Source organism: Platichthys flesus, chromosome 5, assembly GCF_949316205.1.
Source record: "Platichthys flesus chromosome 5, fPlaFle2.1, whole genome shotgun sequence".
NCBI classification, from domain to species: Eukaryota; Metazoa; Chordata; class Actinopteri; order Pleuronectiformes; family Pleuronectidae; genus Platichthys; species Platichthys flesus.
This window is the reverse complement of record NC_084949.1, coordinates 14,814,542-14,836,963: the sequence shown is the minus strand read 5'-3', so window position 1 is coordinate 14,836,963 and position 22,422 is coordinate 14,814,542. Positions and strand designations below refer to the sequence as shown.

General features: G+C 40.3%; 1 protein-coding gene across 1 annotated transcript; it reads left to right on the top strand.

Moving 5' to 3' along the window:
• The first annotated feature begins 12,860 nt into the window (after window positions 1-12,860).
• LOC133954526 (ATP-sensitive inward rectifier potassium channel 12-like) lies at window positions 12,861-22,422 on the top strand. Its single transcript, XM_062388987.1, has 3 exons — window positions 12,861-13,102; window positions 18,920-19,098; window positions 19,611-22,422. Exons 2-3 carry the CDS (start codon window positions 19,007-19,009, stop codon window positions 21,241-21,243), a joined length of 1,725 nt encoding a protein of 574 aa, XP_062244971.1. The 5' UTR covers window positions 12,861-13,102; window positions 18,920-19,006; the 3' UTR covers window positions 21,244-22,422.

The following is a 22,422-nucleotide window of genomic DNA, read 5'->3' as shown; positions in this document are numbered from 1 at the left end:
TGCCTCTTATATACATGGAAACATCATGGAGCACATCATTTTGTATGCTTATATGCGCTTTAAAAGATGACACAGAAGTTGCCTATTCTCCAAGCTTAGATCTTTGACTGACCTGATGGCCGGCGGGACATGTCTCTGCCCCTCCTCTCGTCCATCCAGGTACTTTCAGCTGCTCTGTGGGGAGAAGGGTCCAGCCGGGTCATATCTCTCTGGGCCACACAGTGCCTCTCTGAGCTGAGGGATCTGCTCCTCTCAGGACAATCCCACTGATTTGGAGAGCTGGATGAGGTCGTGCACAGTCATGACAAAAGTGTAGATGAAGAAGTTTGATAAGATTTCAAAATATAAAATACGTACACTGGGCCGTCACTTGGCTTAAAACCCTCTGGTTGTGGTCGTTACCACTCTATTACTACATTTTGTTTCACCTTAAAAAGAAGATAGACTAAAATATAAGGATAGATGACCCTTCCCCCCCCAATTTCCAGAAATGAAACTAGCTGCAGTAGGTCTTTCTCATTGCATGTGGTTATTGCCGTTCACATTGCTGGTGTAAGGATATTGATTAGTGCAGCTCCAGTTACAGCTCTAGTATTTTTGGAAAATCAGGCTACTGGAAAGTCACCTGGCTTGTATGTCAGTGACACAGATATTAAGTTCCCACTCAGGACTTAGACTGTGGACAAGACTCCACTCGTACGTCCATCCACCGCTGACATCATCGCTACTGGCGCTTGTCACCTCGGATGGGGCGCGATCATCATCATCTGTATCCTGGTGTGGAGTGAAAAAGACACAACAACAACACATTTGAAGCATTTGGAATGAGTCAGAAGATAAAAATGTAAAGTTTTTGAATCATTTAATTAGACTGTTACAGGAAGCTTGATATTTCTTTTTATATTATACACGTTATCAGATAATGATTTTAAAATAAAGCTCTAACAAAGTCACTTCTGCCTCATTATGACCCTGAAAAGCAGAACACAGCATATATCTGATTGGTCTTTCCACACACACATTTTAAAGAACAAACAACACCCATAAACTCAAACTTTCATTGCACACACTATTAAATATCCAAACCACTTCCCAAGGTTAAGACATATTTCACTTACGGTGGCGTCTCACTGTTCTCAGTCAAATCTGCTGTCAGGGTTCCAGTGGCTACTCTCCTTCTGTCCTCCTTCCTTCTCCTCACTAAGCCGATACATTTAGACTGCACAGGACGTAACTCAAGCTAGTCCCCGGTCATGCTCATCATTATTTCATTGCTCTAGTGCTTTTGCGTTACCAGAACCGCCCACTCTTCTTCTTCCTCGTCTTCATCTTTTCTTTCTCTAGTTATATGTCACATTTACAGAAAACCGTACTACTCATTTTAGGCTTCGATGGCTTCGATGGCTAGGTTTCAAGAAATTAAAACGTTGTTACGGGTTTTCAGACGACAGCAAATTCTGCATTACATAATTAGGTTGATAAAAATAGCTTCCTTGACTTTATTCTGTTGCATACTTGACCATAAGTAGGCCAGTGTTGTGTGAGTTGACATGTTTGTATGCGTCATATGGGCGGCATATCAGATTACAACTCAGCCCCCAGGGAATGTAAGGAGTTTTCATTAATTAATGATACAGAATCAAATGCCACCTTGTCCTTCCCCCACCTACACAGGGTTTCAGTTGGTGATTGTGTTATACGTTGCACGTCATCACAGTGTGCAAGCTGTGGATCAGTTTTATCCAACCTGTCATATTGAATGACAGCAAGTCATTAAAAAGCACTTTAACTCGATCCTGTTGTTAAAGAGATACTGTAACTTAAATGTATGTTTTAAGCAGTAAAACAAAATCAATGTCCGTTATTTGATTAAATACATTAATGCCAGTTTTAATATCACAATTATTACCACATTTATTAAAAAAAAACTACATTTATCCAGAATGGCTCATAATTGAAGAAATCCCTTCATGGTGTTCTTCTGGTAAAGTTTTTACAAGGAAAACTTGTGAGGTCACAGCAAATTTAACCTTTGACTGTAAACCCGATCAGTTCTTAATTGAGACCAACTGCAGGTTTGTACCAAATTCTCCTTCAAATCACTTTTGAGATACACAAGAACAAGACAGAAAACTAAAACCTTCTGCTAATGGCTGTTGCCTGTGCAGAGACATAAATATACTGTTTGAAAATAACAATGCAGCATAAATCTTAGCTTTGTGTAACATGTTTAACTTTGTTTCAGATTACAGGGTCCATTAATGACAAGAGGACACAACAGTCGTTCCTGCTAAAAATGACTGTTCTCTCCAACTTTCCTAGTGATTAACTTTTTCATTTACACATGAAGTTTGACAAGTCAAGATGTGTGCTGGGAAAAAAACCTGTAAGAGTTCATAGCGAACTGTGTTTATCCATCACTCCTCCTATAGGCAGCAGTAATGACCTCATCAGTCTGCTACAGCACAATGAGTTAAAGAAGACCCTGCAGCAGGAAACTATCACAAGTGACTCCATTAAAGATTATAACTGCAATTGATGAACTGCACAAAGTTGCATTCGAGATTTTTACTCTGGGACCTTCTAGAGAAATTTTCCTCGCAGAGAATGAGACAGTCCCAAACAAGCCAATTTACACTTAAGTTATACATTTTATTATACATGCCTGAAACAGTAAAAAGACAGTTAGAGCAAGGAACTTCCATCATCTCCTGGAAATTGTCATTATCAGATATTTTGTTACAGCTACAACTGATGAAGTTTGCTAGTTAGTTACACATTTTTGGACAGAAATTATAGACTGTTAATTTTCTCTAAGATATTTATGCCTGAACTTATTTTAGCTCTAGAGTACTAGTTGATTTCTGGATGTCTTGGGAAATAATGAAACATCCATGCTCTGTGAAGCAGGAAGGACCTAAACACAGATTAACCAAAACTGGGTTGGTGAAGGAGCTTTTTAAATAAAACTGCCTATGCATGAGTAGATAGATGAATAAAGAGGGAAGTATAAAGGCACAGGCAGAAATAATCCAATAAAAAAACAGTTAATCCGACCACGGGAGGCAAGAACAAAGGTCAGTGCACAAGATCTCTTGCGAACAGAAACAGATAATCCAAAGCACTAGTGAAGATGGCAGGTATGTACACTGACTGAGGTGATGAGAAAACTAGGAAGAGGTGTGTGCATGGAATCTCAGGTGATAGCAGATAATACTCAGGTGAATAGGTAGTAAAGAGAGTGGACCTCTGCTGGGCAGATGGAACATGGCCGGTTTGGAGAAATGAGGGGGGGGGAACAGAGGCTTGAAATGAGGATGATGGGAGAAGAAGAGCAGAACATGGCTGTGTCTCAATTCAGGGACTGCCTCCCGCAGAGGACCCAGTCCAGGCAGCTGAACTAGTCTATTTATTGCATCACCAGCTTGTCCCACACTTGCAGCCGTCGCCTGACAACAGCTCTGTATAAAAAGCTCTTTGCATGATTCAAAATGTTGAAAAGTTGTTTTTTAATGTGTGTGAGGTTAGCTGTTTGCTTGAGTACATAAAAGTGTAAAAAAAATAATCTTCTGACCTCTTTCAACTCGCTTTTTGCTGCCATTACCAGTTTGTCACAGAAGTGCAATGAATCATGGGATATGTCGGGCTGGGAAGGATCCACCCAGTGGAGCCTCTGTTGCTGGGGGGCGGAAGGACACATTTGTTGGCACAAATCTGGACAGTGGTCTTCAAATGCAGAGGCCAAAGAATGCATTCCCTGAATTGGATCAAAAGATGCCTTAACAAGCTCCTTGGAGTTTAGCTGGTCAGGCCTTAAAGATTTCCCCTCTCAAGTGAGTTGTATCTTTTATTTCTTGAACTTTAGTCACTTTTCTACATGGGTAAATATTTGTATTGTTTTTGGAGCATTATTCTGTGAAATTCTTGAAAATGTTTGAATACATGACAGAAATCTTTAGGTGATTCATGTACATACCCACTCGTGTGGACTGTCCTGTTGTGGAGCAGCGGCGACCGCAGCCTTGCTGCTGAGATGCATATGTTCTGGTCGCAGGCAGGAGCTGCAGCGGGAGGGGTCAAAGGTGTTTGGCTGGAACTGACGGCAGTAATGGTCCTCAGCAGGGGGCGCCATATTGATCCCGCTGACTCCTTCCTGTCATTTGTCACGTCTAGTCCATAGACTGTATAGTCGGGTGTTCTCAGGCAGGTTGGCACTAAATGAGCTATTGGTTTTAATTGTTATTTCCCAGGAGGCTCTTGGTGGGATATAGAAACAGCCTATTAGCATAATATGAGTAACAATTAACAAAACTTTGAAATGATTAGTTATGAAGAGGCTCTAAAAGATTAAAGGTTAATTCTTTTGATTTTAATTGCATGTAAGCAGAATAATATCCCTCCAAACTTAAACAAAATAACTTTTTATCATTAACAGTTTTCAATGTCATGTAATTTAATACAATGTAACAATGTCATATCTCTTTGAAAGAGTCTGCATGAGCATATACTCGACTGAAACACACCTCACTATGGTTGGGATAGCTTTACACTACAGAGCAGAACATTGTGACGGTACCAATAAGAAGAGGGAATCCTCCAGTGTTATATCTGACAAATACCACTTTCAGAAATACACAATGACAACATACTCTACCTTATGAATGTGATCCGGAGTCAAAAGATGAAACAGTGTAGTAAGTTTTACCTCCAAGAAAAGATCCTTCCCTGAAAGCTCAGTGACCACGAAGGCGACGGAGGCTTGTCAAATAAAACAAACCTTCCTGAATCCAGGAAGGTTTGTTGACTGTGTTGACTGTGTCCTATCGGATATCATCATCTATAGAAAGTGGAACGAGGCGCTGACTCCTCTTGGCAGATGTCTCATGGACAGAGCTGCACAGATGGTTAGTCTGACTGTGCAGCCACAAAGAGGCCAGAGTTACAATGTGTTGGTACTGAATAAAAAGTTAAAAAAGAAAACATTATAAAAGGGCTAATGCTGTAAAAAAGTTGCCGTTTATAGAATGTGTATCTATAATAACATGTGCAATAAAGGTGGTCATATTAATCTAATAATCTTTTTCTCTTTGTATACTGCATCTTGACCCTGATATGAACATTATCCATCTTTATTTTTAAAATCCAGAGTAAAACACAGAGGTCATTCAGAAAGAGGAACCAGGTGCCTTGTTAGTAGCATCGGTGAGGATGTCACATTGAAGTATGATAAGTCCAAAAGGATAATAACAGGGAAATTATAGTTTGATAAAGGATCAATCATTTCAAACAGAAATCAAAAATATTTTAAATTGTCAATAGACTGAACTGGTGACAAGCCAGTAGATCAGCTCCAACTGATGTTGTGCAGCCAAATCCACAAAACTTGATTGTAAATTCTATTGAAAAATTCAACTCAAGCCTTTATTGACACTGCACAGTGTACAAGCAGAAGAAGACTTTGAAAAACATCCCAAAAATATAAATATAAAATAAACACAGGGTTAATGCACAGAAAAAAACATCAGTCCCCAAATTGGAAGCCTCTCCCTCTGATCCTGGCACAGGCCTCTAAAAGTGCCTTAAGTCCAAGGTCAGGAGAACATCCCTGTCGACTGACTTGTTGAATCAGGGAGGAGCTACAGAGAGGAATCAGGACCAAAGAAGGAACAAACACATCTTGCATGTGATGTTATTATGCATTTAGGATTGCAAGATAAATACTCTAATGGCAATTAAATAAAAGCTTGTAAAGAGTCTTCCGGAGGGCAGAAGTGTGAAAAGGTGGTGACCTTGGAGGGTCCTGTAAATGTCCTCTAGTGATGAGTCCCCGGGATTGGCTGTTCTAGTTGTATGTATGTGTCCTAAATGCTAAACACCAGCATGTCGTAGGTCAGGCAGCATTGGAGGGAAATATTAAGAATATTTCAGTAAAAATATCCTTACACCCTTAAAGCTACTCAAGGGAAAAAAAGCGGGGAATTATGCTCAGGTGCTGAAGTGAAGAGTTAATTTAAATCTATTTTGGGAAATAGAGGAGTAATCATATGATAATATTTGTTTTAATCACAGAGGGATTAGGTATTACCTTAATCTTGTTTTTACAGCAAACTCCTACAAGCCAGTGGATTCTGTGTGTGAAAGCTGTTGACATCATTAGTTGATTTAATTCCCACATGGTTTGTCAGTGTTTGAAAGAGCCACAGGGGGGGGGGGGGGCTTTTGTTTTTGCCTTTTTTTCTCCTGTGTGGGTGTGTGTGTGTTTGTGTGTGCGTGTGTGTTTGTGTGTGTGTGTGTGTGTGTTTGTGTGTGCGCACATATACAGTACAGTACAATACAGGGATGTGCACAAACGGAGGACACCTGTGGACACAACATTTGAATGCTCACATCCAGTCTGTCTCCGTCTCCCCTATGTGCTGCACACACAGACACACAGTCACATACATGCACTGGTGCCAACATGAACACTCCAATTTAATAAGAATAATTAAATTAATAAGCCGTGCACCATCCGCTTTTTAATCCTACTTGTCACATCAAACATCCACAGAGTGTTTATGAGTGAGCTACTCTGCAATGTCTTAAAATGACTGACGAGAGCTGAGTGTTAAAGCCCAATTTGTGTGTGTGTGTGTCTGTGTGTGTGTGTGTGTGTGTGTGCCAGCACACTGTGTAAACTTAAAGCACGTCTGAAATTTTGATGATTGATTACAGTTTTCTAAGCTCACATTTGTGTGTCACATGAACCTCTGAGACAGAGGAGTGTAATTAAACATCTCTGGCAAGTAAAATGACAATTAAGGAGAGATATTTTTGTCTTCTGCTGTATGTCACATGCTGCATTCAGCTGCTCTGGCAGCAGATGCTATATTAAGCGGGTAGAGACAGTATCCATGGAAATGTAGATGGAAAAGTTCAGTTCACACAACTTTAAACTAAGTGGAAGCTAAACATTTTAACCGGGTGTATTATAGCTACTTTACGTCAAAACCGTGACATTTTGTTTTGGACTTCTCTACTGAAACACTGTCCGAGCTGTATGTAATTGTTAGGGCTATGTTGAAGAAAAATATAATAATATTTCAAGGATAACGTTATTTACTTGACAAGAATCTTGTCATATTTGAGGAGAATTTTTTTTTCTTCTGGCTGCAAGAATATAGTCTTAATTCAGTAGAAACATTATGTCATTTGTGAGCTTATATCACTTAACATGATTCTTCACATTCCTTATCTTAACACAGGGAAAAGAATGATACTTTCTAACATGACAAATGACTTTACTATGATAACATTATGACTTCATTCTTGAAATATCTGAATTTTCATTGTACTCCATTGTACGATGTTTTAGATGTAATGCAACATTCTTTGCATTTTTGGGCAGAGAGACCAACATTATCATGTGTAATCAATTCTCTCTCTTCCAGTCCATCATCTGTGGTCTGCGGTAGAAGAAACAAATATTATAAAAACAAAGAAAAGGAACCTGTACCAGCCTTTTTAATTTATTATAACCGATCATACATGATTGATCAATTCATCATCAACTCAGCGGAGGGCAGAAATTGATCCAGCACTTCTAATCATAATCCCGCCCCTCTCCAAAGGGAAGTATTGAACAATGACCAGTCCTTCTGCACACAACAACTTTCTGAACTTACCAACTTTAACCATCTTTTTCACAGTCTGACCAACAAACCAATGAATTATATAAATGTGTACTTTGTGTTATTTGAGGCATTGAAGTTGATCTTGGTGTCTAATAATGGTGAGATGCAGGAGAAAAGCAGGTGATGGCATCTTGTATTTTCAAGTTTGACATAATTTTACATATTCAGAAAGAAGTTGTCAATATTGCATTTAAGGTCAAGAAAAAGGTCAAAAACCAGAAATGTCAGCAGTTTGTTGTTTTTGTGTTAAATCTGAAATGCAGAACTTTCACATATAAATTAGCATCAGGTAAATCCATACAGTGTTTAAGCCATGTTGAAGAAAAAAAATCGGTGGCATCGAGAATTATGTTGTGATATCATGAGACTAAAATTGTTATTAAGAAGAAACGTACGAGTTAACTCTTAGAACATCCCGAAAAGTAAAAGTCGTAATTTTCACAAGAATAAAGGAAACTTATTTTTAGTAAACAGCCAGTAAAGGGAGCCATGCTCTCGTTGCACATTCTGGATCCAAAATCTTGAACCAATCTCACTTACGACCAAACATTTCCACCTCCCCAAAACCGGACATTTCCTTCAGGTAGGCATTGCTCTTTTTTCAGAATAAACTCAGTTTATTTCACAATCATTTCAAGTATTTTGTTATTTGTATAAACATTATGACACCTTGCCTAAAATGATGGCTTTATTCTCCTGATATTATGAGAAAGAATTCGTAATATTACAACCTAATATACCTTATACATCGAGGCCCTTGACAAGTAAAGCCTATCATTACCAGGTAAATCTCTATGTGTTTCACGGTATGCCAGGGTTTTAAATATGGTTTCTGTGGTGAAATTCCCATACTGGTGTACCAGCAGTGACGCATTTTACGTCAACCAGCAACGGTTGGTAGGTCAGAGCTGAAGAGAGAGCAACTGTGGAACAAAACAGAGACAGCGACTGCAGCAAAAAAATGTCTGAAGTACCAGATAAAGTAGAGACTTGGAGTTCAGAGGAAGGCCCACAGTCTAAAAAAAGAAGGTGATCGATGGCGAGGGAATACGTATCTAAAATATGTCACCAGTGTTTGTGTAATTCCTGTCCTTGTCAGACGGAGACTACAGAATTTCACTCTGCAGGTTTAAGCTCTTGAAATGTCAAAGAAGTCAAAGATTCAGCTGACAACAAAGACAAAAACAAAGCGCACATGACTTATTGGTGTATAGTGGAGAGCACTGTACTCAGTCCTGATATAGAGGCAATTTATTCATCCGTGGGGAGTGACTGCCCCGCACTACCTCCGCCACCCTCGGCCTGCTTTTCTAAAAACACGTTGACCTGGATCAGCTCTCAAAGTGAGACACGAGGCAGCTGCATGCGTCTGAGTAAATTGGCTCGCATGGCGTTCGAGGGGGAGTCAGCGAGCGGGGCCTCGGAGACGGCCGGCACGAACAGAAAGTAGCTCCCATCATCTGCTTATGATATTTAAAATGGTCTGAGGGGAAGATTTTTCAAAATTGGTGTCGAGGGGTATTTTTGGTGGCGATTTCTTTCGTTGACCTCGAAAACAAGGAGAAATTCAAGAAGTGCCTCCAGCAAAATACGTGACTAAAATGAATGACTATCTCACTGCCACCCAGATTAGTGTTATTTCTATGCACAGGAGGCCATGTTGGCAGAAAGGACGGCCTTTCCTTCACCTCTCAGCTCAGCTTCCTGCTGCGTGACTTAACTCTTTCTAATTAGAGGGTTTTCCATTAGACAAAGCTTTTGACATCTATAGTGTGGCTGCAAAATGAAAATGCTGACACACAGGCAACTTTTTTTGTATCATTCTTCGATAGTATTAACTTGTTGTTTGTGTGACATTGTCCTATCTTTAGGTGCAACCCACATTTCCCAAGTGAAAATGCCACCTAGCATTTGATTGGGGAAGTTTGTGAACTTTAACAAACTGACACCTTCACTGTTACAACACCACAGTGACAACTTTTGTTTCATTCAGTCTTTAGGACATTGTGTTCCTTCAACCATGAGTTGCCATCAGCCCACTCATTCCCTCCTCGCGCCCACTCACTTAATCCTCTCACCCCTGACTCGTGATCACATATCACTGCAGCCCCAACGCCCCACCTCCGCAACGCAACACCCACATGTTGTCTCATGAACCTAAAAAGACCAGGAGTTTTCAAAATAAACCGTGTGGAGAGAAAGTATGTGTGTGTTTGCGTATCGATGTGCGAGAGAAAGAGCAGAAAGAAGAGGAGAGAAAATAAGGTTTCCATGGGAACTAAAAGGGTTTTGTCTAATTGCCAATAACACCTCAAAGAGGAATAAGAAACCATGATACTGGCCTCACACAGCCGTATGGATATGGCTAACGCTGTTGTGTTCACTCAATATTGCTTTTAATTTATTCACATTTATACTTATTTATAGAGAGTGTTGGTGTTTGTCCAGTGCAACTAGCACAGCAGCGCTTTTGGCCGCAGCAGCCAGAATTTCTCTGTTCTCTCTATTTCTGGGACAAATCAGAAACGGATGCAGGGGAGATTATTTTGGTGCATAGGTAGCACTCCAGATGGATTCAGCATCCCACACACAAACACACACACACACACAATCAAATGTCAACCTGCCTGCCAAAGGAAAATCCCTCTTTTACTGGACTATTGGGTTTAACATATTCACATGTTATCTCAGATTATAAATGATGGCAGATTTTTTTGTTAATCAGGGGCCATAAACGGGCCACAATTAACACAGAGGGGCCAATTACATGTCCAACATCTATGCACGATTCCCGATTCAGTAAGATTCACATTTGACTGTTGGCTCTATTGATTTCTATTATTAAACGTATTTTGAAAAATTGTTTGTTATTCAAGCACATCGTGTAACTTTAAAATTCTTAGCACATTGTCATATTTCTTGTTAATATGGTAGGCATTGTTAGTGAGACCACTGTAAGGAAAGGGGTGCTTTAGGGGTCCCAATCAGATTTCATCTTATCGTTCCTTTGCTTCATTTAGATCCGCAACGACGAAGAGCTGAAAATCAACACTTAATTGTACAGCTCACATTGTAGTTTTTTTGTATGAGTCAGGAAATACGTTTTCTGGTTTTTAAATGTGAGTACAGCAAAGGAAAACAATATGGCATGTTTGAGAAACTGGATGCACTAAATATATTTGGGAATTCTTCTTGGGAAATGAAAAAAACAAATAATAAATTATGGAAATAATCCTTTTCTTTTGCTTGACTAGTCGCTGCAGCTTTGGATTGTCTGTGACCTGCATGTCAACAACATGTGTTTATTTCCATCTTCAGAGCCACTTGAGGACTTAAAGTTCCAGTTGCTGCAAGAGGACATGAAAACAAGGCGCTATTATGTAACCTGTGCTCATTACTGTTGCTTAAATAACCCTGAACCGACAGAGATCAGAGCATCAACTATAATTCACCACCCCTGAGCCCCTCTGTGTGTATATAAGTCTCCCCTACTGCTACTTATGTAAATGTTAACTTTTGTATCATTACTTTTGGTGTAATAATTAGTAAATTCACAGGGTTTGTTTTGAATTAAGAAACACTTAAAGTGGTTTTCTGCTATAATAATTTCCACACTGACTAGTTAGCTCCTGGCAGGAGGCCTGCAGCAGGACAGAGGAGGAGGATGTTGGGAACTGGTGAAAGTTAAAGATATTGCAGTGAATACCTTCTGCCTCTGTGATTATGTTCAGGAGACTGATTCACACATTATGGTTGACACTGCATGTGATTTGTGTTTTGAATAAAATACTAAACTGTAATATCTCCCTCTTGACTCTTGACTCCTGAAATAACTGTTTAGTTGGGTGTTGGACTGTATCTTCGTATTTTCACAATAAACAAGTTAGATTGAGGTAAGAATACCATAACTACACACATGTGTACAACAGGTGGGAAAAGTTGATGTTTTTCAGGTCAAATCGTGCAAAGTCCAAAGTCATAATCCATTTCAACTGAAGACAGGCCTGAGCGCTCATGTTCAAGAGGTCAAAAACGTGTTCTTTGAACACCCAAATCTAATCGGTCATCTTTGAGTCCAACTGAACGTTTTGAGCCAATTTGAAGAAATCATGTTGTGTTCACAAGAATGGGAACGACAGACAATGCAGAAACATATTGCCTCCAGCCACTGGTTGATGCATAATAATGATATGTAAAGGTTTATTTATAGTAAACCATTTATGGGACCATCAACGGATACAAACGTAGATCTGATCAAATAAAGATAAAATGTTATTTCCATCCGTCTCAGGCATAATTGGTGTTGAGTTCATTTGCATATGTTTCACATGCATGCACATGAAGTCAGGAGTGACCTCTGTCAAGGTCAAGTCCTTACTGATTCTTCTCTTTTCAAGTTGTCTCAAGTCGGAATCAAGTCGGACTCAAGTCCATATCTCTGGAATTGAACACTAATACAGGTCTTGGGGACAGTCACTCTGTTACCAGTTTATTAGGGACACCTTGCTAGATTAACATAATCTGTAGCAAAACAGTCCTGCAGTAAATCCACCCTTCGTTGAGGTTATGATATTAAGTCTGTGACGACTCTACTTGGGGGAGATAATGCATCTCTATTTGGAGTATGTCGTGTTGCCGATCTGTATTAAGTAAAACTGACAGGTGTAGTTTTTGTGATGTAATCTACCCTCTTATAAAGGTAAAAATAAAAAAATTGCAAATTGTATGCATTCAGGAGTATGCTATTTAAGTTACTGCAGATGTACAATGCAGCAATTTATGAATACACAATATATATTACAAAGTGATACAAACAAAATGTAAACGCAGTAAAAGGCCTCAGAGACACTTCTCAGTCTCTACATGAATATTGAAGGATTAGAAAAGTCTTCACTTGTGGGTTGTTGTTTTTTTGGTATGTCAGGGCATCTGTCTGAGTGGGCTAGAGTCTAAATTATACAATTCACACATCCACATCTCCACACAGTGGGGAAAACAATAGCATATATAAATAGGAACATAATCAGAGCTCTCTCTCTCTCGCTCTCTCGCTCTCTCTCTCTCTCTCTCTCTCACTCTCACTCTCACTCTCACTCTCACTCTCTCTCTCTCTCTCTCTCTCTCTCTCTCTCTCCCACACACACACACGCACACGCGCTAGCAGGGATCGGGGCAGATGCACAACCACCAGGCAGGAGCGACTCTGCTCAGCTGCTATGGAGCAACAAGACAAGGATCAGTGTGGAGACATGTGCAACTTTGTGCAGGAGAAATCTGGGGGCAGAGTCGTGAAGAAGGTGCTCGTGTGTTAATAGGAAACAAAATAGGAAGAACGGACGGTGCCATCTGTAAACCTACGCAAGCATATTTTTATGAGGAGGAAACCAGTGTTAGTCTCCAAGTGATTCAGTCTGCAGTTATATACCAAGGTAAGTTTTTGTATTTTAAAATTCTTTGTGGAAGTTATGCTGAGGTCTTTTGGTTTGAAATGGTATGATAATCAAAAACAAAATCCTGTTTTATACCGTAACATCCTGTTTTAAGCCGTAAAATCGCATTTTCTAACTTGTTGGCTCTTCTGAGTCACTACATCTCAATATTGCATAATAAGGAATGCCTCCTCGATGACCCCTGCATCGGTTGTCTGTCCCTTCCGAGTAACTAATGAACTTACTACTCAGAAAACACAATCGATGCTTCAACAAAACGTTCATGAGGTCGAGTAAGTCGACTGTAAAAAATGGGGGGGGGTTGTAAACAGATGGAGGAAAAGATTTTTAAAGGCCAACATCACTTTCAAGGTTAGGTTAGTATTGGGCCGCCTCTGCCACCCCCCTCCCCCCTCCCTCCTCCCTGCGCTCTCTGCTGTCGATTATTCCTGCAGGGCCTGGATTGATTTTCAGCACTGGACAGCTCCTGTGGCCTCAATGAAACCAACACACGTCACAGCTGCTACTTAGTTTGCAAACTGCCCCGTCACAACTTCTGGTTGAACTGTCTGAACCATTGATTTGATTAAACATTTTGATATATATTTGAGACATCTTCACAAACTTGAACAACTTCCCTGATGTCTCTATGCTATTTTGAATTGGTACAACACAATTAACAACAACACAACATTTAGGGTGTGAGTCAAGACATGTGCTGATTTGAAACTATTACGATAAAAACTACAAAAACTTAGAAAGAAAAAACTACAAAAAATATCAAAACAAGGAAAGTATTATAATTAAAGGTCCTGCATTACGACTAAGAAAAGTATCTGTTGCACTAGTAAAGTATCTAACAATGTAGAATTGTACCATTAAGTGTATTTTGTATCAAATTTATTTGAATAATACTTGACTTACATGTCTGGACACTATAAAGCAAATTTAATCACACAAAGAAAATAGGATAATACACCCCAAAACAATGTCATTAAATTATAATAAAAATAAAATAGAATGTTTATGGGTTCATTACCATTGGTTAATATTTATTAATTTATATAATATCATGATGAATAACTGATTAGTTATTTTTTATCTTCAGTAACATCAACGTACTGGAGTAGAATGAAGAATTAAATACCAAAATATTATAAGTACATTAATTGACTAATGCAGTTTTTAAAGCTCCACCTCCTCCATATAATTTTGTCTTGTGAAAAAATACTACAATTCATTATTTGTATATCACTGTTCTTTGAGTGTTATTTCTAATATTGTAAGCCTGTTCAATTACAGAAAGTCAAAATAAATTCCTGTCTTAAGTTCCCGGCACTCGAGACCCATTTTTTCCTCTGTGTAGGACACTGTGTTTCCCAGTGTTGTCTTCAGGGACCAGTATGTCCTTTTTAAATGTAACTTTCCAGTGAGCATCTTGTACAGACTATTTAAAAAAAAAGAGAGGAAGTCGAAGGACAATTGCCCACAAAGCACAACATGACCAAATGTAGGTCTTTCACACTTTCTCACATAGTCCTTTGCTTTTTAGAAAAAAACATCTAGACTGGGTGGAAAAGAACAGAAAACAAATTGTTTAGTTGTTCTCACGCATTCGGTATCAGTGTGTTTGTGCATGTGTGTGCGTGTGTGTGTGTGTGTTCAGGTGTGTGCATGTGTGTGCGTTTGCGTGTGCATCTGTCTGTGTATGTGATTCTTCCACTTTTCTGGAAATGGTTTTACACACTATAGTAACACCCTGTGACATCATAATCTCTTCATCCTAACTGTATTTTTTCCCATTGAAAACCTCACACCTGTGTAGCCCATACCTCATTTGATGGTTTACAATGCTTTCTTTCTTTCTTTCTTTCTTTCGTCCTTTCGTCCTTTCTTTCGTCCTTTCGTCCTTTCTCTCGTCCTTTCTTTCGTCCTTTTTTTCCTTCCTCATCCGTTCCTCACTCCCTCCCTCCCTCCTTTCTCATATCATCAGATCTCAGATTACACAAAAGGTCTTAAACCAGGTCACACAGCAACAGCCATCCACCTTTCATACTGTTGTTTAGATTGGGAGATTAAGAGACACAGTAATCTGGTATTTGACGAGGGCTTCCTCTATCCTTTCTTTTGCATGGGATTATCCTGTAATATACGTCAGTTTGGTTCCTCTGACGTACTTACAATAAGAGCGACGTCAGAAAAAAATATTCCCGTGAAAGTTGAGGGGTAAAACTCTTTGTGCAATTGGTGTAGAATTTCAAAGGTTTGTCCCCTGTTCATTAAGAGAAGTTTTGTCTTTATGAGTTGAAATGTGAAAGAGTCCTCTCCTTTTTGTCTCACACGCACACAGAGACACATACACACACACGCATACACTCACACACTGAGAGAGAGCAAATCTTCCCCATAGATCGAGTAGAGATGTTCCTATGGAGACGACTAATACAGTAACTATGATCGACCATTAATTACTGTGACTCTCCCCCAGGGCGCCTGTTAGATAAGAAAGTAAATATACATCAGTCAGGTATGAAGTGACAACAGTCGGCTGTGTTAGAGCAAATGTTGTGTTCATCTTTTTATTTAGTTTTGACTTGTACACATAGTTTTTCATCCATGCAAAATCTCACTTGTAGCCATTAAAGAATGAAAACATGAATATTTATTTTACGCTTTAATAATAATAATAAACTTTAGTCATATAGGACTTCTCTTAACAATGTTATGACTAATAGGAATTGGGACAAGAAATAAATAAAACACATAAAAACTCTATAAATTATTTAAAATCAAAACCTTCCCAAGATCTTTAAGAAAAATAAAGATTCTCTCTGCTATTACCTCGGTGTTGTTCAAACATGAAATACAGTGTGAATAAAGCTCGTAAATTGAATATTTCACCAGGGCAACAGAAATATAATTATGAGATCGATTTGTCATGAGTCATTAAATACTGAGCACTGTGGGCAGAAACAAATCTGAATCTAGTACACATTCCAGCAAACAAATCAAACAGATTTACATTTGTAAAGTTGACTTCATTTTTGTTTTGATTACATCAGAGAAGAGTAAGTTTTCCTTTTTGAGTTGATGTCATGTGATTCTGACCAAACCAATCCGGCTCAAGGTTCCAGTTACCTACTTTTAGGCTTTTTAACCTTTGCTTATCAACTTTAGGCTTGCTCTGTTGTCATGGAGATGGAGTTAGGAAACTATTATTTCCAAGGATGGCAATAATGTTTGGTGCTTTACGGAACTACATAGTATAAAGCAAATTGGTTTGGTAAATATAGATGATGAACAACTACTGAGGAAGCATGAGAAAATAAATCTATACCATGATAAAGCAGAAATCCTTGTGAAATCATAAAGATTAATCATTTTGTAATGTGTTTTTACTTTTTCTACATTTTTTTAGCTGACATCATTTGGGATACCAGTACCTATAAGTAAAAACAACAATCAAATGATAGTGTTATGAAAATGCTGGGAAGCCCCCACCGATTAAAATGGGGGAAAAAAAAGTAAAAAAATTAAATGAAACGACATCTACACCAGTCACTCATTCTTGCCCCCATTGAAAATCCAAACAGACCAACATGTGAACTAGGTTGTGCTGTCCGGCTCCCGCACACTGCCTCAGGCACTGACACCAGACTGACCTGTGTGAGCCAGCATATTGGCTGACATCTTTAAGATCTCTGTCGGAAAAGGTCATGATTTCCCGGCAGATGACACTCTCCTCCAGCTGTGGGAGTTATTGAGCTGACGTAATCATCTGCCCTTTTGGGATTATCTGGTCGAAAATCACCCTTCATCCAGCCAATCAGGAGCCAGTTCGTTACATCTGTCCTTGGTGTCACAGGGAAAGAAGTCAGGAAGCGTCACACACACACTCACACAGCCCCCATTATGTGACGCCAAATCCCATCAAAGTTGCTGCTTGTGTGTTTATGAGCGTAAGTGTGTTTCCATGCGTGTAGCAGGGCTTGTGTTTGTTATTGATGGGACAGTGATATTGAACGAAGGCTTTTAAACCGCAGTTGTCAGACATTTTCCCAAGACTATACACTACTACCATTTAATAATACAGACCTATCCTGTCTGCAAATTCATGACAGCCAATGAGACTCACATAAAATTATAACATAAACCACTAGGCCCTTTGGTTTTTGCGTGTGGCCTTTTGTCGGTTATGCAACCAGTTGCTTTTTTGTTCTCCTGGTTTGCAGCTTGCTGACATAATAAGCCGGGCGAAATCACCCTCCAACCTTGTCATCAGGCCAAACAGCAGATCAATTGTTCCTCTAACAGTAGATTACCACTGATTCATCTCTTTTTTAGACCTTGTCCCTTCCAATGGCTGTTTTGTTTTCCACTACTGGTTGGCCTGAAGGTACCTGAGGCTAACCACTAGCAAGGACCTAATCAATAAGCTGTCATTACACAAAACTGTCTGGTCTGCTCCGTGCATTAGGGCAAGGCCAAAATGTGTAGTCAAGGGTTTTTGATTCTGAGTATTAGCCCCGCTAGTGGCGTGGTTCTACGGATGATAATCTGACCTGTCCATCACTTTTATTCAAGATTGTATTAACTTCAGTTGAAGGCAAAGGTTGAATCTTGTCTTGTAACAAGGGTGAGGAGGTGGGAGCTGCAACCAGGTAACCCCTGGACAAATACATACAGACAGGAAGAGAGACGAACTGGAGGACAAACAAGGTACACCAAGGTCAGATGGAAAGTGAGGTGAAAGGTAATTAACCATATGCAAAAGTATCACCTCTCTAACAAGAGGTTGGAAACTGTTATGGGTATGATGAAACTACTTGACCATTTTATAGCCAAAAATGTAAGACTCATGACCCTGGGGCTCCCAATTTACCAGATACCAGACATCCCTGCTCTGTTGGCACATGGAAAAGGCAGGACGATCATTGATGAGTTGGGGTGGAGAGGGATCAGCAAAAGGGCAAAGCGCACTGGAATGTACTGTATTAACAGCAAATGGAGTAATGATTTTCTCAACGGCAAAAGTTGCAATCAAGCAGGATCAAGATAACGAAACTGTGAGATAAACTGAACTTCTATAATATCAATCCTTATTTCATGGATTGACAAACAGATGAGGTGAGGAGACAGAGGTGTTTAGATGAGTTGACGGGAACTGCAACAAGATAACCATGCCCCATACACACAGACACACATAGATAAGAATAGAGATGATCTGGGGACAAAAAAGATAGAGCAAACCGCAAAGACACAAAGGGTGGTGCAAGCTGCAAAACAGGATTAGCTTAAAACTTTTCCAGACAGTGACCTGGCTGATCTTTCTTTAGCATCATGAGTTTCACTACGACATTGGTGAGCCCTGGTCCCTGATCATCTACTGGACAGGATTTTGACCTTTTCATGCATTGAGTCAAAATCTAATTTTAGCCATCAAACAGTTTATGATCAACTACCTCTAAACTTCCCCCTTCAATCTTAGCAGTAGTATATGTGATGTTAGCATGCTAACATGTGAAACAACGGTGACCATGGAAAACATTATGTCAGCAGGTTAGCATGCTGACATTTAGCATTTAGCTTACAGCACTCATGTGGCTAATTATGGTCTCACACAGCTGCTAGCATATTTTGTTATAATTGAATCGTAGCATGCTAACATGCCAGACAAAGACAGAAACACTCATAGTCAATGTCCTCTTGTTTAACCCCTGTATGGTCCCATTGGATTTGTTTTGTTTAAGACAGCGTCCTTGACCTTCACATTTGGAATGACTTTAGAAATTTCCTCTTTGTCCCCTTTGTTGACAGAAAATGTGTCATGAGAAAACAGTGCTGATAACAAATGCAAGACAGACCTGAGCTCATACCTCCCCCCAGTCAAGCAACAGTACTTTAATGGTTGGAACTGCCCGCCCCAACCTGCATTACTGCCCTCGCAGACAAAGCCTGATGATCACCGGTGCCATGGGAGCGGTGCGAGTCAACAGGTGAGAGGGGATGGGAAATAGTGTGTGCATAAGTAATGGGTACGAAACATCAAAGACATTTTGTGTAGATGCAGATTTTGGTTGCTTAAATTACATTTGCCAAAACAATCTGGTTAGTTCTTCCTATGAGCCATTCCCTCTTGTAACATTACCTGTAAAATTAAAACAAGCTTGTCAGCAACAGGGTTGTGTCATATGGAATGATCGCCTAATTTTACATTTTTCCATAGCATATTTCTGACAATAAGACGAAAGAGATGTACCCTGTGACACAAGCAATGGACCTTCGTCATCTCCTATCTCCACACTGCATGAATCATTAACTCAGCAGGATGCTAGTGACTGTTAGTTGCTACCTACGATTGAAAATCATTTCCTTTTCAATTTTAAGGTTCCATTCACCCTGTGGAGTGTGAAAATAGAAAGCTTTAGAGCCATTGCAAAGATTAAAAATGGGACCCTGGTGTTTAGTCAATTCTCTTGAAACTTTTTCTTCTTCTTGCTTCTCCCAGATACAGCATCGTTTCCACAGATGAAGATACCCTGAAGATCTCCACCTTGGGCCTTCACAATGGCCACAGTCCTCTGACTCAGCAGACCCTGGCGGGGGCCTGTATGCAAGGTGAGGAAGGAGGAGAGTGTCCAGTTAGTGAAGAAAGAAGAGGGGCTTTGTCTCTCAGGGTAACAAATGAGCCAATTGTCCACAACAGCTGCCGTGCACCACCTTCATGTCATCTGGGCCTTGATCTGGGCACCGGCCACCTGCGCAGCCGCTTTGTGAAGAAGAACGGACAGTGCAATGTGGTGTTCAACAACATGGAGGACAAGCCACGACGATACCTGGCTGACATTTTCACCACCTGTGTGGACATACGCTGGCGCTACCTGTTACTCATCTTCACCACCACCTTCCTTCTATCCTGGCTGCTGTTTGGCCTGATCTTCTGGGGAGTGGCGTTCGCACATGGAGACTTTGACTTTCACCTCCCTGTTAAGGACGGGGATCCTCGGAATGGTTTTGAGGGAGGAAAAGACGAATGGCGGCCATGTATTCTCCACATCCAGGGCTTCATTGGGGCATTCCTCTTCTCCATAGAAACCCAGACCACCATTGGATATGGTTTCCGGTGTGTCACTGAGGAGTGCCCAGTCGCTGTGGTGACTGTGGTGGTGCAGTCCATCGTGGGATGCATTATTGACTCCTTCATGATCGGCACCATCATGGCAAAGATGGTGCGGCCCAAGAAGCGGGCTCAGACCTTGCTGTTCTCGCATAATGCCGTCATCGCCCTGCGGGATGGTAAGCTGTGCCTCATGTGGCGTCTGGGAAACATGCGCAAGAGTCACATAGTTGAAGCACATGTTCGTGCTCAGCTCATTAAGCCAAAAGTGACGGCAGAGGGTGAGTACCTCCCTCTGGAGCAAACAGACATTGACGTCGGCTATGATGACGGGTTGGATCGGCTGTTTCTAGTGTCGCCTTTGGTGGTGGTCCACGAGATCAACAAGAACAGCCCTCTGTATGACATGAGCTGTAGTGACCTGCACAAAGAGGACTTTGAGATCGTGGTCATCCTGGAAGGAATGGTCGAGGCCACAGCTATGACCACTCAGGCCCGCACCTCCTACTTAGCCAAGGAGATTCTATGGGGCCACCGCTTTGAGCCTGTGGTCTTTGAAAAGGGTGACCGCTACCATGTGGACTATTCCCGCTTCCATAAGACCTATGAAGTGCCATCCACGCCTCACTGTAGTGCCAGGGAACTGAGCCACATGAAGGTGCGTGGTGGGCAGTCCTCTTCCTCCAGCTCGAGTTACTCCAGGTCTCCCTCACTGTTTGCCCCGAGGCCGTCCCGCCTCCTGGGCCCTCACTCCCCCAGTGCTTTTTGCTACGAGAACGAGGTAGCTTTGTGTTGTGGGGACGATGAGGATGAGGAGAACGCAAAGAAGGAGGCGGGAAGCCTGAACATAAGAAGTGACAGAGAATTAAAGATGAGAGATGACATTCACTCGGGTTTCAAGGAGACATTTGTGGAGGAGCAGACAGCGGAGATGCTGTGTGTTCTGGACACAGATAATCAAATCAGCCTTGACAGACTACAGCCCACCCTACCTTTATACATCAGCAGAGAGTCAGGAGTTTAATCCATGGTAATGGCTGCCCTTCCATTTGTTTCCTCTCTATGACTGTGTACATCCAACCAAAGTATTGAACAAGTGTAAAACATTTAAGATTGTGGACACATTTTAATCAGTACATGTGCTGAAAGAGAAGGATCTCATCTGCAGCTGTCACAAACTCAACTCAGCTTTATTTCATAACTCGCTCTGGTTTCAGGTATTGCACACTCACAGCTGCGACATCAGTATCTATAAAACAATCAGCTCATCTACTTTTGAACATAGTGAACAGATATTTCTCTCAAGAGGAACCTCTAAAACTTTACTGGTTTCTTGTTTTATTCAATATAACCTGTGTATGAGCAACAGTTGTAGTCAAGCTTTTTTGTTCTTGATTTCCATTCTTTTCTTCTTTTGTGAATATGGTATGCTTTTGTTTTCATTTTAAAATGATCATACATCATATGCAGATTAATGTTCTAAGAGAAAACCTATTTACTTTAAGGAAGCATGACTCACATGCTCAACTTCAACAAACTTTTTTTCTCTGACTAAAAATAAAGAACCTCTGTATTTTAAACTTCTGTCTTCTGGCCTAAGTTCTGTAACTTATTTTATAAATTAATTATTTTCTTCTCTCATGATTTATCACAGTTTGTTCAACAAAAGAAAGACAAATATAAATGAAGGACAAAGGAAACAACAAGTTACACATGTACAGATGAAGAACAAGCACTTTATTCGTACTTTAATCATAAAACTCTTTGCAACAGTGTCTGAACAAAACATCCAATAAAATAGTAGTGTTAATGCCTGAATTGTATTTGTTTACCGTCTGTTGCATTTACACAGCATCCATCCACCCTGTAAACCACATGCTGCTCAACTAGGGACCTCCTGTGTGCGGTTTGTGCAGTGCAGTGGATGCTGACACACATCTAGAGGAAGTCCTGTTGCTCAGTTATTTTGTGTACCACCGATTGACATATATTTAATACATGGGTTGTAATGACATTTTTCAAAGATATTCATGTTTGCCACACAACATATAACTACTTTGGTGATGCCCTGAACTTTCATTTCAAGCCATTATTTTGAGTGAAATGTCTCGATAACTATTGCAGGTTAATACATTTATTTTGATACAAAAATTCAGGGTCACAGTTAGGTTAAATTCTGAACCCTTTCGTCAAATTGGTTCCT